Here is a 14,733-nt window from a genome sequence, read left to right as displayed (position 1 = left end):
AATCTCAGCCACAACAATCAGCAATGCTTTTTAAGGTAACACCCCACACTGCTGATTGCTGAGCCTTGTCTTACGAGCATCACCTGAGTATTCAGACCTTTGCTCCCTGCTCAGCTCTCATTACTCCACTGTACAACAGACTGCTGTCGTTAACACCAGATTGGATTTTTATGTGCTCCTCCACATTGCTCCGTGTAACAGCCCTGAGCAGGGCAGGCAGCACAGCTGCCAAATCACAACGTGCTGAGCAGCCAATCCAGGAAACCTGGAACAGCTTTCAGGGCCAAGGCCACGCCAAGCATTGCCCATCCTTACAGGGCCGTTCTCCACAGAACCGCTTTCTGTGAGGCAGGAGACACTAAGGCTAAGAAGCTTAATTAAGGCTTAGAAGCACTCTACAAAACGTGCCTCCTCCCAGCCCCACCCCACAGCTAGAAAGAGGACAAAAAGAAAACAAGAATTCATAGAAAGGGTGTCTTCAGAACAACAGAGTATTAGTTGGAACTGAAGCAGATTAAAACAAAGTCTATGGGTAGGCCTGCAGCCACTGTACTTCCTTCCCTCCCCTGTAAAAGCATCTTATGTTTGTCTTCTTCATTAAGGAAAAAAATAAAAAGCAACAACAAAAAAGCAAAATAAATTTAAAAAAAAAAATCAGAATGTGTTGCTGCAGACCTGGGGCAGAGCGGCTGGAAGGAGGTGGTGGTGAGGTGGGGGTCGGCCTCTCCTCCCAAAAACAGCAATAGGACCAGACACGACGGCCTTGAGTTGTGCCAGGGGAGGTTCAGGTTGGATAATAGGAAAAAATTCTTCTCTGAAGGAGTGGTCAGGCACTAGCATAGGGGGTGCTCCAGAACCATGGGATGTGGTACGTGGGGACACGGCAATGCTGGTGGTGGGTGGATGGTTGGATGAGATGATCACAGTGGTCTTTTCCAACTGTAATGATTACATAATTTTACGATTTTCAGCACATTCCTGGTGCGTTTCCAGGATCTTGTCCTGTGTGACACCCCACATCCCGGCCAGCTGCTACTGCAGAACAGCACCGACCCACAGCAAACACCCCGCAGCATCACCAAAGCAAACACATTCATTGCATGTGTGCAGAAGTCAGATTGATCCTTGAAGAACTTAATTTTCCTTGACATCATCCACACCTCTGTGAGGAAAGATGGGGGCTGGAAGCGCTGCCCAGCTCTGTCTGGTGTTTTCACAGCTCTTACCATCATGGGGCAATGGTATTTCATGCTGAGGCCTTCAGGTGCCACCGTCAAGCAAAAATATTGTCTTAAGGACCAATTTCCGGAAACAATTTCAATTTCAAAACTAATTCATTTGAAAGGAAGAGAATTTGAGCCACCTCACGTCTAGATTAACAGAGACCCCGTAACAAATGCATGGTTTTATCTGCAGATCAATGGCGCACTTTCAGATCCTGTTTTCACAGCTGCAGAAGCGTTTGCTGGGCTGCAAAGGTCAGGTTTGGGAAATTTTCCATAGGTGGCAGCATTACTGCATTTCCTACTGAAATACAGCACTGATAGATAAACCCCCTAATGGGAAAAACCTTCGAGGAATTGATTACTTTCCTATGGTGCTGTCACCCAGCACAGGCAGCAATGTGAACATAGAGGATGGATTAAAGGAAAAAAAAAGCATCCAACAGAAGGGTTGTAATCGTGCCTGAACAAGGCTTAATAATGAGCAGGGTATGTGTACTGCTAATTTATAGCTTTTGATAGGTGTATCACTGCCCATAAAACAAACCTTTCCTTTCAGAGCTTGACTGAGATTCTGTTAGGGTTTATTATGAGGCTCCTCTGAAAGGGCCTATTTTTGCCCTAAATGTTTTCTTTGGGGTTTCTTTGCCTTTGGAACAATATAACTAATATATTCTTTGAAACATACTGTGCAAAATGGCTGACAGGAAGGAAGGAATTTGGTAATTCTTACATTCCTCTGTTAGATGTTTGTTCTGTGCTCTACAGGCTGTTTAAAATGATTAGTGTGATCTCCACAAGAAGCTATTAGCAATTAACACCAAACTGGAGTTTGTGCAGAGCACTGGCTTAATTACTGCCTGAAGTTCTCTGCTTTTATCCACAGTGCACGCAGCAACAGAGCAAGGATCCTCAGATTGCATTGCTGGCACCATGCTGCAAGGAGAAGATGGAACCTCCTGTGTGCTTGGGAGCCCCTTTTATTTTCAGAGGATGGAGGAAGGGGAGAGATCAGCACTGCCACATTTGTACAGAATTGTTTCATGTGTGAATGAGCCTTTTCTGAACCGAAGAGATCTCTGTTCTAGAGCCAAGTAGTAGCACCTGGTCATTTATAAGTGTGGATGGCGACAGGACAAGGGGGAATGGTTTTAAAGTGAGATGGGGAGGTTTATGGATACTGGGAGGAAGTTTTTCACCCAGAGGGTGGTGAGGCACTGGCACAGGTTGCCCAAGGAGGCTGTGGCTGCCCCATCCCTGCAGGCATTCGAGGCCAGGCTGGATGTGGCTCTGGGCAGCCTGGGCTGCTGGTTGGTGACCTGCACACAGCAGCGGTGCCATCCCACAGGAATCAGACTGAAACCCAGAGACAGCTCATCACGTTGCAAGCCAATAAACAGCTGATAAATAGTAACAACTCAGTAATCTCAAATTTGGGATCCCAGCATTGAAAGTTTACACATTTCATCTCTAAACTCCTGAGCATTCCTCACTGTCCTGGATAGATATAGGGCAGATAAAGGTGGGGAGGAAGGGAAGGAGAATATTTCAGTCATGATCTTTCATCTTGTTGGAAGATAAACAATCAGTGGATATATTTCCTTGCATGCCTAATAGGAGAGGATAACGCAACGTTGTCATTTTTACGGGCTAGAAAGTCTCTCAGGACTTGAAGCAGCAAAATAAGATCTCTTTTCTCAGCTGAAAACGTGACACAGTGCAGTTATATAAAACATTTCCCACCCAAAATTGAAAGGGTAGCAATAAAATAGCAGCTGAGTCATTCATCCAGCTCTGATTTGGAAGTTAAACTAGAATGTAATTAATACAGAAACCTACCTGAAGCAAAAGCAGCTCTACGAGCCATGTTGGCTCATCATTCATCAAGCACGACTTAGAATGGAAATTGTCCAGTATTTATGACCTCCTGTCTCAAATTCCCCCAGCAGCCTGATGCAGCTCCTGCCCTGTGCACACACTGAGCGCCAGCGTTGGGTTCATTGAGGACAAACACCCAGAGCTGCCCCGAAGAACTTGGAGGTATTCTTGGCTCTAAGCATTAGCTGAAATGCCACATACCATTGTGAACATATAAATGGGAGGGATCTGACCTCTACGAGTTATTTCTGGGGACTCACAACACATTTCAACAAAGGGAAAAGAGCGGAGGGGTTTCCACTGGCAGCATTTGAGATAATTTTGTCTGGTCCTCACCAAAATCACAATGTTTGGAAGCTGACTGTCACATAAACTGCAAGCTCTTCTCCCTGCTCTTCTCCCTGCTCCAACCACGATACCAACACTCCCTCTTTTAAAAACCATCCCACAAACTGCTGTTCCTATTTCGGGCTGTTTTCCTGGTCCACGTTAAACCCTCCCCCGGGGCCTGAGGATCTCATGCAGCACGGCCCGCTCGTGCCATGAAGGGCAGCCAACGATGTGACATCGATCGGTGCTCCGTGAGGTGGGCAACACCCAGGGAATGACAGCGAATTGATTTCTGTTTTCCCCAACAGATTGAAAAACACAACGAACCCACAATTAATTGTTCTATCGAGCCCACGCACGGAACTTAATTAACTATTTAATTAAGCCATGAATGGATGCTGTTGTTAGCAAAACGTGATGCGACTCAGGCCCTGCAGCCTTCCTGCCCTTCGCTGCCCCTCCTCCTCGCGTCCACTCAAGTTTTATCTCCACGACAAAACAGAAGCCTCTCTTTGTTCCAGCTGCAACCCTGGCGTCACTGACGAGGGTGCTCATGTGTCCAAAAATAACCAAACCGGTGCCCATTGCAGCCATCCAGCCTCGTGTCCTCGTGCTTGGCACATCCCTTGAAATCCTACACCTTCTCAGATGGGAATATAAAAAAAAAATCAAGATCGTGACTCCTTGTAGACATTTAAAGGGACAAAGGCTTTCTTTTCCTCCAGATGTTACGTGTTTTTACAGTGCTTATGGTCCCTGAATCTTAACCTAACCTACATTTTGCACAGGAATCTGAGAGAACGTCAATCCTTACTTAGCAAGGAATATTTAGTGTCACTCACGTAGCATCAAGAGGTACAGAAAGAAGTCAGGATCCTTAACGTTAGGGGCAGTGAGCAGGAGTGAGGTGAGGTGAGCAGGAACTTGAATTAAGACTCTTGTGGGGAATACGTATTAGAAAACAAATCAGAGGAATACATCATATCCTTCTATCTTGGATCCTTTCACAGATGTTACATCCACTCTTTAAATACAGGGTTAGAAGTAGCTTTGTCTCTGGGTGCAGCACAATTGCCAACAACGTCTTTGCATAAACTCACCTTTGTGTTCACCCCATCGATAAGACTTCTGCTCAGTCAGGACTGCCTAAGACCAAGAGGAACCAGAGTTTTGCTTCTGCAGGGTCCATGGAGGAGCAGAGCCAGACCTCGATTGGTTTGGTTTGCTGACATGAATTGTGAGGGTTTATGGTATTTAGCAGCAAAGACAGTTCTGGTGATGCAGGGGGAAGAGTGACCCCACGGGAACCCCCTGTAGCTGCCCCATGAATTGATGTTCTTGTTGATTTCCTGCCTGCTACTGGGAATCACATCTGATAAGGCTGTTGGTTTCCTAGAGCCCCTGCAGAGCACAGGGAACTTCCAGTTGGTGGGAATTTGAAAATATTTTAGTTGCTGTCCAGTTTGGACTGTAACCAAGTTTTTGTAAGGATGAAATTTCGCTCAAATCAGAAAATCTTTATTTTTTTAACTGGGGAGGGGCAACTTTCTAGCACTGAATACCTAGAAGTACTGTTTTGTTGTTCAAATTTGCCTGGAAAACATCTCTCTTTTAAAGAGCATCTCTCATTTACCTTATGGTCAGTCTCTTACAACTTTCTACAATTATGATAAACATGCAATCTGACAAACTGACTGATTCCAACCTTGCAGTTCTCCGCCTCAGAGCTATTCAGCCTTGGATTCAATGCCACCAACAGGAGGCAAGTAGGGGAGGCTCTGCACACAGCAAAAGCTGCAAAAAGCAGTTCTGCAAGCAGAGGAACTTGGCATGTCTGATCCCTGAGCCTTACAGCTGGGTTCTCTGGGGTCCAGTAGGATGCAGACTTGGATTAAGGCTTTTGCCACAAGAAGCATTATAGCACTACTCTGCCCAGATGGATGCGCTGAAGTTTAATGAGGCCCACGCTCAAATCAATCTGTCTGCCTATCAGCTTTCCTTGAAATCTGCAGGCAGTGGGATTTCCTTGATTTCCATCCATTCCTCTGAGACCAAATCGGAATCGGGCACTGCGTCAAAAGCTACTTTGGGGAAGTGGATAGACATAGAATCATAGAATGGTTTGGGTTGGAAGGGACCTTGAAGATCATCTCATTCCGACCCCCTGCTGTAAGCAGGGACACCTCCCTCCAGACCAGGCTGCTCGCAGCCCCATCCAGCCTGGATATGAATGCCTCCAGGGGGGGGGCATCCACAGCCTCTCTGGGCAATCTGTTCCTGCATTTCACCCCCCTTACAGTAAAGAATTTCTTCCTAATATCCAGTCTATATCTACCCCCTTACAGTTTAAAGCCATTTCCCCTCGTCAAGCATGAAGACGTGAGCCTCATTTTGATTTTACCAAAGGAGAGAATGAGAGGAGATATGTTTTGGCACTGGGGCCAAATGCAGCCACACTGCGTGCTAAGGGCAGCAGAGCAATGCCTGAGCACGAATCACTCTGGACAATGGCTGTTGGTGGGGCTACATTTCCTTATATCCTGGGTAAATCATCTGCTTTGCATTGTTACAAGCAAGAAAAACAAAGGCTGTTTTGGGCCCCCAAAGGTCCCTGGAGCTCAGAGCAGGGTAAGGAAATAACCTGAAGCACGAAGCCAAGTTGATTTCAAGCCCGTGCACCATGAGCTCTTTTTAAAGCACATTATAAATGTTTTAACTGAAAGGCTGCTCCTAGAAGCTCATGAAGTGCTGTCATCCCCAGTTCATTTCCAAGGAAAAAAATAGGAGCAGAAAGCTTTTGCTCGAGGTCTCCAAGGGAATCAACAACACAGCAAGGATTAGAACTAAGGATTTCCTGTCCAATCTGCAAACCACACCTCTCTCCTGTTTACAGTGTTAACTTATTCCCTAGCAGAAAAGCCATGTGAATGGAACAATTCAGTCTGCTATTTCAGCCTCCCTTCCTTCCCTTCTCAGTTCATTCCTGGCATTACCTTCAGACTTACAAACCTGCAACCAGAACTGGGCAACAAAGCAAAGCAAAGCAAAGCAAAGCAAAGCATGGGGTGTTTCCCAACAGTTTCAGCTCCAAAGACTTGAATACTGTTCACCAAAATGGAAAAAAAAGTTTGAAAACTTAAAAAGTGCCTTGGAAACATGGTGCTGTTATTAATGAAACGAAAAATGAAACCAAAAGGTCAAGGGACCTCAAGGGATAAGTCAATGGATGACTACAACCAATGGTGCTGGTGACCTGCACAGGCATTTTCTGTATATGTGACTCCAGGATTAGCAGAGCAGCATTGCAACTGCTCATACTCAGCACATATAATCTCAATCAAGAGAATTTTAAAGAGATATCTTGAGGCTCTTTGCACTCCCTTTCCCTTTCTTTTTCCCTTTGTTTTGATTTAGAAGTTGTGTTTCCCTCTAGATTCCCAGAATCTAGAATCATCACAGAATGCCCTGGGTTGCAAAGGCCCACAGTGCTCATCCAGTTCCAATCCCCTGCTGTGTGCAGGTCGCCAACCAGCAGCCCAGGCTGCCCAGAGCCACATCCAGCCTGGCCTCAAATGCCTGCAGGGATGGGGCATCCACAGCCTCCTTGGGCAGCCTGTGCCAGTGCCTCACCACCCTGTGCGAAAAACTTCCTCCTGATATCCAACATAAACCTCCCCTGTCTCAGTTTAAAACCACCCTCTGTGCACGAGACACCAAAAGCATGAGGCTTCACTAGAGGTGAGGATCAAGAGCAAAAATACTCAAGTCTAACGACTGGAAGGGCATTTTATCCAGATTATATCCAGTCATCTCTCCCCACAACCCGTGGCGTTCCAGGAACGTTTCTCCTGGCGCAGTCAGATGGAACCCATGGAGCTGGCAGTTAATTTCCATACTGCAAAGTCCTGTTAAAGTAGCAGAAAAACAGATCCATAGAGCCAGGGGAGCTTTTCAGATCAACTGGCTTTTATATACATTTTATCAACAGCTTCAGCGATACTCAGAGAATAACTGCAGCACTCAAACTAAGACTTCTATTTACTTACGCCTTTTGAAATAAACCTGCGCAGGCGTAGTGATTCCAACACACAGCAAAGGGTAACAGCTTGTTAATTAATGCATACAGATACATTGCTTTAGGAAGGATCTAAAATAGAAGACACTGAACCCCACTATTAAAGGTAACAGGGAAATCCCACAGATAGCAATGTTTGTAACACGCTTGCTTCAGCTTCCTGCCTTTGTTAAGGGGATTTGTTTCACAGAGGTTTCTGAGGCTATTACTAACATCACCTATTTAAGTTCACTAGTGAGGAACGAGCAATTCTGCTCCCTCAACACCACTGCGACCCTTCCCCCCAAAATAAAAATTTTAGCATAGAGGTCAGGAGTGTAGAGGTTAAAAAAAAAATAGAGAAAAAGGAAAAAAACAAAAAGCAATGCAATGGCCTTCATGTTTCTTGTCTCAGCTCCTCCCCTTCCTGCCAAGTGCCTCATTAAGGTGGTAGTGAGCAAAGCCCTTCTCACCTGGGAACTGCTCTGTGCTCCTGGGTGATGCAGCAGATTCTCAGTTAAGTCTCTGCACAAAATGGTGTTTTTCCAGAAAATCATGTTTTGTAAAGATTGTGTTACTGCAATGTTCGCTGTATCTCAATGTATTCCAAGATTGAGGAACGTTAATCCTCTTTCTTCCAGCAGCCAAGCAGATAGTTTTTGAATCCTTCTGTGTGTTTGGATTTATCTGCTTTGGAGCATCTTCAGAAGTGGTACAAAGGAAGTGCATTTTCAAGCTGAGGAATGGAGATTCTCTGCATCAGTGGTGAAAACTGGGGCTGGGAAAGGCTGTGGCAGCTCTGCCCTCAGGCACAGAGCAGCTCTGCTGAGAATATTCCCAGTAGGGAAAGGGTTTTTTTTGCAATGCAGTCTGGTGTTCAACTGCTCTCGCCAGACTAAAGTGCTTTCTGGATGTCTTGCTCTGCGTTTCTGGTGCTCAGTTTAAGATTTCTGTTTTCCTCTGGTCTTATTTTGCTGTTTATGTGGTCTGTTTTCTGCTGCTCACAGGTTTCAGAGCTCTGGCTTAAGATCAAATCACCCTGAGGTGGAAGATTTGAAGCTGAAGAGGTTCCAGGTGATCCTGAACTGCATGCTTTGTTAATCCCTCCTAGCAGATGATAAGAAGCAGTAAGCCTGTGTCAGGTGGATCTCCTCTCTTGCCCTGTAGCCATGCTTTCAGTTTCAAGCTAATTTCCCATCGTAAGTCTCTTATTTTGTGGTCAGATTCACCTTCCCCTAGAAGCAACCAGAACTAACCAAAACCTAGTGAGAAAATTGAAGGTGGTAAGAATGTAGCTTTGGATGGATGTCAAGCTAGCCATCTCTTCTACTATTTTTTTCTTTTAGCTAGAAGATTCTGGGATGCCTCCTAATTAAAACACGCTCGCTTTGCTACCCCCCAACAGGTGCTTCCTGCCCATTACCTCCAGCACCATTTTTCTTTCACAGAAGCCCTGCTTTCCTTGCGTTCTTGCCTGCAATTCTTCAGGAGATAGAATCTAAAGAATTTTAAGTTCTTTAAAATAAATCTCCTGCCAAAATTCAGGTGTGCAAATCCTCTGTAAATTGGGCTTAACCAATCCTTTAAACTAATATTTTGCAAATTGTGGTTTCAGCCGTTACAATCTAAACCTGCTCTAAACAGATCAAGTTCAGAGCTGGTTTTAAACCGGTCTTGCAAACTACAACTTTAATGAAAGCACAAAATTCTTTCCAAGTCTAATTAGTCTTTCAGTTTGCTTGCACCAGACTGGAGACAAGAAAAAATTCTGTGTAATTCTTGAAAGAGAAAGCTGAGGCTTCCCTTGTTATAGCAGAGCTTTAATCCAATGAAGTTGACACTTTGGAGATGGCATGAGCTGCTTGCTTATCAAAAAGCAGGGGCTGCCTGACCTCTTGTGTGGAGCTCCACCTGGCAGCATTAAAGGCAGAGTGCTGTTTTGATAATGGCTGTTAATTAAGTGGCTACGTGCATAGAGGCAGTCACGTGAAATCAAGAATGGGGAAATGTGGGGTGAATGCCAACAAGCATTGCTCTCCCAAAAAGCAGCAGAAACCTCTACTGCTGAGATACTTTGTGCTCAGACCATATGAAGTCCCAAGGAACTGCAGCAGGAACGAATCGCATCGCCCTGCTGTTAACTTGCAGTGACCCAGCTATTACTCAATTCCAGTGATAATTTTGGTGATAATTACTCCCTTTATTTCTGAAGTGAGTTGTTGTAATTCATTATAGTCTTGTCTAGCGGGTCAAATTACTAGGAAAGTGAAGCAGATAGAAAATGGATTGGTGATATAGTTCTTGGGGCCATAGCTGTTTGATCAGTGTCTTGACGCCGATGTGTAGTTTTTAATTGGCCATTGGTCACATTTCAGTTTTAAATTGTTTGAACTTCTGCAGCTCCTGATGCTGCTGTGAGCTGCCTGCTGTCTGTGTACTGGTCCTTAATGAGCAACTGGAGATGTTTTTCTGTGAGTCTTTGTCCCTGCACTGTTCTCATTTCCTGGATGCGGCCCTTTGCTCTGAATTCAAGGGGTTCAATGTGTAGCAAGAATTAATGATTCAAGCATAATTAGAACAAACATCCAAGGAAGCTTTGTGCTGTTGGTTGTGTGTAAACTGAACATCTCGCAGTTACCATCTCCCCAGAGCACCTGAAGAAATGCTTAAACTGCAGTGAAATCAAAGGGTCCTCTGTATGTGCTTACAAACGTGCAGGCTGCAAAATGCTGCTGCTAATTTGCCCCAACCATTAATGCTATGGTGAACATGTGTGCCTGAATTGCCAAGCGAGCAAAGGCTGTGATTCCCAAGATGTCTTACTAATTACCGTGGCTGTGATTTAATGTTAATTATTTATTATACTTCATTATGTTCTATAGCTCAGTTAGCTCAAAACAAAAACCTGAAATGTTGGAATTATGATCCTTCGTTCTGGCAGTGTGATATTAAAACTTTTCTAAGAGGAACTTTGTTCTAATTGTAAGGTATGTGCTAAAGCTTCATTAATTTATATTACAGAGCTAATTGCAAGTCCTTTTCAACAATGCTCGTTCTGCTACAAGGGCCAAATTCTACAGTAGTAGTACAGAATGCAATGGATAAATGGGGCTTCTCTTGGAACAGTTCCTTCTGCGTAGGGGTGAGGATGGCTTAAAGGGAGCCTGAAGCAAGAGGGATGGCAGCTTCTGTGCCAGCTCTGGAATAAAGTGAAAATAGAGATCTGTAGAGTTGGGTGGATTTGTTCCGAGCTCTGGGAAATGTGGGCCATGTGTTAAGGGAAGGCCCTCAGCACCACGGTGATCCAGGAGGAGCTCTTGATTGTGGACATTTTCCAATGTGTTTGCTTCTCTAGGTTTCTGCCTTGTTCTCAAAATGGAGTAAGCAAAAAATGTGGCTCCAGATATTCCCAAACTTAGGTGAGTTGCCTCTCTAAAGCACACACCATATGTGGTGAGTTCCAATACTGCTTTTTGTTCCCATGAATTGTTTGATGTGCACGCATGGCCTTTGAGGAATGTACTGATAAAGATGCTTTTCTACAAAGCAACCCGCAGGCTGGACTGGTTCTGGGTTTCTGGTGTGCACCAGGCATGGGGAGCTTGTCTGGGAGTGCTCAGTGCACCAAATGCAGGAAGGCTGTGGATGCTTTGGCTCTAGAGGTTTCCAAGGGAAGCAGGATGGAGCCCTGGGCAAACTGGGCTAGCAGGTCTGCAGGTTGGTGGCCCTGCTTGCGGCAGGGGGTCGTAACTCAATGATCCTTGGGGTCCCTCCCAACCATTCTATGGTCTGTGTTGTGCTGTGGTTGACGAGGAGCTGAGCAGTCTGTCTTTGAGCTGGAAGTGCACGAGCAGTGTGGGAGAGTCGCGTGGAGGCACATCGACGGAGTGCCCAGTTTGCGGGATGAGCTCATGATGCTCAAAGCGCAACCTGGATGAGCAAACCCTGCCCTGCCGGCCAAGAATGGCAGCGTTTGCACAAATATCTGCCAACCGATGACTTTCACGAGGTCTTCAACAGATGGTGCCGAAGCGATGGCCGCAGCGCTGTGCGTTAATTACGGGACCGGTGGGTGCAGGAGGGCCGGGCCGGGGCTCTGCGCTGGGAAAGGCAGCTAAAAATGGCTCCGGGGGGGGAACGGCAGCGAGGGCTCCTGGGTGAAATCAGAGCTCGAGGGTGCGGGTGGGATGGAGAGCGTCCAGGAGGGCGGGGGAGGCACGGGTGCGACGGCAGCGCAAGGAAATGGTGGGGGGGAGGGGGAAAAAAAGGGGGGGGGAAAAGGAGAAAAAAAGGGAATGAATGAGCAAAGCACAGGCAGCGCCCGGAGCGCGGACACGCGGAGCGACACAACCCTACGGAAGCCGCGCAGGGCCGCGCCGCCCCGCCCCCCCCGCCCCGCTGCCCCCCCTCCGAGTGACGTCACCCCCAGCTCGCCCGGCGCCATTTTGAAAGTGGAGCTGCCGGGGGGGGGGCCGGAGCGAGGCGCGGAGCGGGGGCAGCCCCAGGAGCGGAGCCGGCCGCACCCCCGCCGCCATCCGCCGCCATCCGCCGCCATCCGCCCCCCGCGGCCGCCCCGAGCGCGGCACCGCCGGCACCGCCGCGTAGCGCCGAGCCCGCCTGACCCGCCGCGGCCGCTCTCGCGAGCCCAACATGGCAGGTAAGGGGAAGGGGCGGCTGCCGCGGGGCGGGGGGCGCGGGTGGGGCTGCGGCCGGCCGGGTGGGGAGGGGAGGCGGCGGTGGTCGGGCCGCGACAGCGGAGCCGCCCCCGGGTCGACGGTTGCCCGGCCGGCCCCGCGTCCCTTCCTGCCGGCCTGCCTGAAAATGGCACGAGGGAGCGGCGGGGAAGTTGGGCGGTCTGCCCGCCGCCCTCCCGGCCGCTTGGCGCTGGGGCTGCGGGCGCAGCTCTGCGAGTGACGGGCTGTAATACGGGAACGCGGGCTTTCGGGGCGTCCCTTCTCGTCGCTTCTCTGCTCGCTCCCCGTTTCGCATCCCGGAGCGCTCTGTTGCTGCGTGCGATGAGGGATCTCTTCCTCCTCACTTTTCCTGGCAGTTGCGTTTGGAAACGCGTTCCTTCTCCTGCAGGTTGCATCGCCCTTCCAGCGGAGCGAGGGCGGCCGTGCCGGTTTGTGCTTCGCCTCTTCCTCCCTCCGCCGCTCTCCCACGCTCCGCCCTCCTCTTTTTGTTTTATTAAAAATAAACGGAGAAAATGCCACGGTTCGCGGTAGCCGTGCGAAAGGCAGCGTTTCGCCATCGTGCAAAGAGGGCAGTGATTGATTTCTCTTGCAAGCCGTCACCTCTTAGCAGCAGGCACCATGGCAGCGTGGAATGACGGAGGAGGAGGTTGGAGAGGAGGAGGAGGAGGAGAGCGGGTTGTGCGGAGTTGGGGGGATGTGGGTGCAGCCCCGTTGCTGATAAAGGCGTTTTGGCATCTCTGGCATAGCTGAGTGCTGCTGTAGCCTTCACCGGCTGCGTGCTTTGCTTCACTGTAATCCTTCAGGAAGGAAAGAGCGAGTAGCAAGCACCCACCGATTGCATTCAGCGTCGCTGAAGCGCTGGGTTGCCTTTGGAAGGACAGCTTTGAGCTCCGAATTCCCACCTCTTTTGCTCTTTTTTTAACCCATCAGATGGATATAGGAGAGGGGTGAAATCCCTTCTGCATTCTTTGTTGTGCCAGGAGCGGTTGCAGCCCTCTGGATTAACGTGTAAATGCCATCTGTTGCTCAGGCTGCTTGAATTGCGTTGAGGAAAAGTTCCATTTTGACATTGGCTTGCCAAAAAAAAAAAAAAAAAAAAAAGCAAACACAAATGGTGAGGCAGCAGGGCAGGCCCATGTCAGCCCCTTCCTGTGTGTCCTCAGCCCGGCGGTGATTTGCTCAGAATGCAGTGCAAAAGAAATGGGTGGTGGTTTTTGTGCGTGTTTTGGTTCAGGGTTCAAATGAGTCGCCGCCTCCCACCGGGGCAGGGATGTTCCTGAAGTTTTCTCTCCGATCCGTGTTCTATGGTAGTAGAGCTCATTACCTCGCATTGCTGCTTTGTGTTTCTGCTGGGGTTTGCTGCTTTTTTTTAAGCTGATAATTGCTTTCATTACTGCTGCTAAGAGAGCTAAACTTGTGGTAGAATTATTTTCTTTAGCCTTCAGCATGTAAGTTCAGCTCGGGGCTTTTGGAAGGGGAGGGAATGATTGGCATGCTTGGTTTGTGTCGAGTGAAATGTTCTGAGAACTCAGAGCTTTTCGGCCGCTTACCAACCAAGTTTTGTGTGTGCTGGGAGAGGGCTCTGATTTCTAAAGTAGGAAGCAGCTCTCTGAAATAGGATGCTGGTGCTGAGTGCCCGCTGTGGGTTTGGTGCCAGCTGTGTGAGCCCTGCGAGCTGCTCCCGTCCACTTCTGCCTCTGCTCTTTCCCTCTAAATCTGCTTTGGATGCCAGCAAACTGCTGAGGACGAAAACAATATCTGTAAAGGGAAAAGGTGGGGAGGGGCAGCCGTGCCAGCCCCGCTGCTGAGGAAGTGGGTGTGAGCAGTGTTGTCTGAAAGCTTTGGTTGGCGGCTCCTGCTGTGCTGGGGGGTCTCATTTTTGTATTGTGTTTTTCAGGAGCCGGAGGAGGAAATGACATTCAGTGGTGTTTTTCTCAGGTGAAAGGTGCTGTGGATGATGATGTAGCAGAAGGTAAGAGCAATCTTTCAGAGTATCTTTTTTTCCCCCCCAGCTTCCTATAGCTGCTCTTCAGATCTTAATCTTTCCAATCTCAATCATATGCAATTTGGGTACAGCAGATGGACATTTATGTGTGTTCAGAGCCCTCTAGTCAGGATCAGAGCACACCAGCAGGGTTCTCCTCGTGCTTTGAAGGACTCCATTCAGCCTTCTGAAGTGCTCACTGTAGCTGTTTTCCCAAACTGTTAGATTCCCCATCACTCAGCTTTTGCTTTCTGTTGTTCCTGATCTGCAAAGTGGGGCACGTGATGCTTGCGTTCCACAGGGAGGTGGTGTAGCAATTAATTAATCTTGGTATTCTTTGAAGATCCAGGTATTTGATAAAGATGGAGTGACTTTTCCCGATCTCCTCAGCTTCTATGAACCAGAGGAGGATGAAATCAGAATATTTTGTGTGCTTGCTTACCTCGAAGCTGACGGGGGGGGGTTCTGTGTTAGAAACAATACGGAAACTGCGTAAATACACCGCAGCAGGGCTGGCAGTGACAAGTGTCATCTCTTACCAAGATGGCTGCTTCTGATAGTGGCTGCATG

The 14,733-nt window shown here is 48.0% G+C and overlaps 1 protein-coding gene across 6 annotated transcripts in view; it reads left to right on the top strand.

The window, feature by feature from the left end:
- The first annotated feature begins 7,949 nt into the window (after positions 1-7,949).
- The window catches only part of PPP2R2A (protein phosphatase 2 regulatory subunit Balpha), a 36,619-nt gene continuing 29,835 nt past the window's right edge, over positions 7,950-14,733 (top strand). The window contains exons 1-4 of one of the 6 annotated variants that reach the window (XM_048928021.1): positions 7,950-8,002; positions 8,493-8,559; positions 10,841-10,904; positions 14,077-14,151. In XM_048928021.1, coding sequence (XP_048783978.1) covers positions 7,986-8,002; positions 8,493-8,559; positions 10,841-10,904; positions 14,077-14,151 — 223 coding nt within the window. In that variant the 5' untranslated portion in view covers positions 7,950-7,985. Of the gene's footprint in view, positions 8,003-8,492; positions 8,685-10,840; positions 10,905-12,021; positions 12,143-13,434; positions 13,487-13,783; positions 13,953-14,076; positions 14,152-14,733 lie in introns of those variants that run through there. The other 5 variants (XM_048928024.1, XM_048928022.1, XM_048928025.1 and 2 more) reach the window with 5 other exon arrangements.

Source organism: Lagopus muta, chromosome 27 (assembly GCF_023343835.1).
Source record: "Lagopus muta isolate bLagMut1 chromosome 27, bLagMut1 primary, whole genome shotgun sequence".
NCBI classification, from domain to species: Eukaryota; Metazoa; Chordata; class Aves; order Galliformes; family Phasianidae; genus Lagopus; species Lagopus muta.
This window is presented reverse-complemented; position numbering and strand designations above follow the sequence as displayed.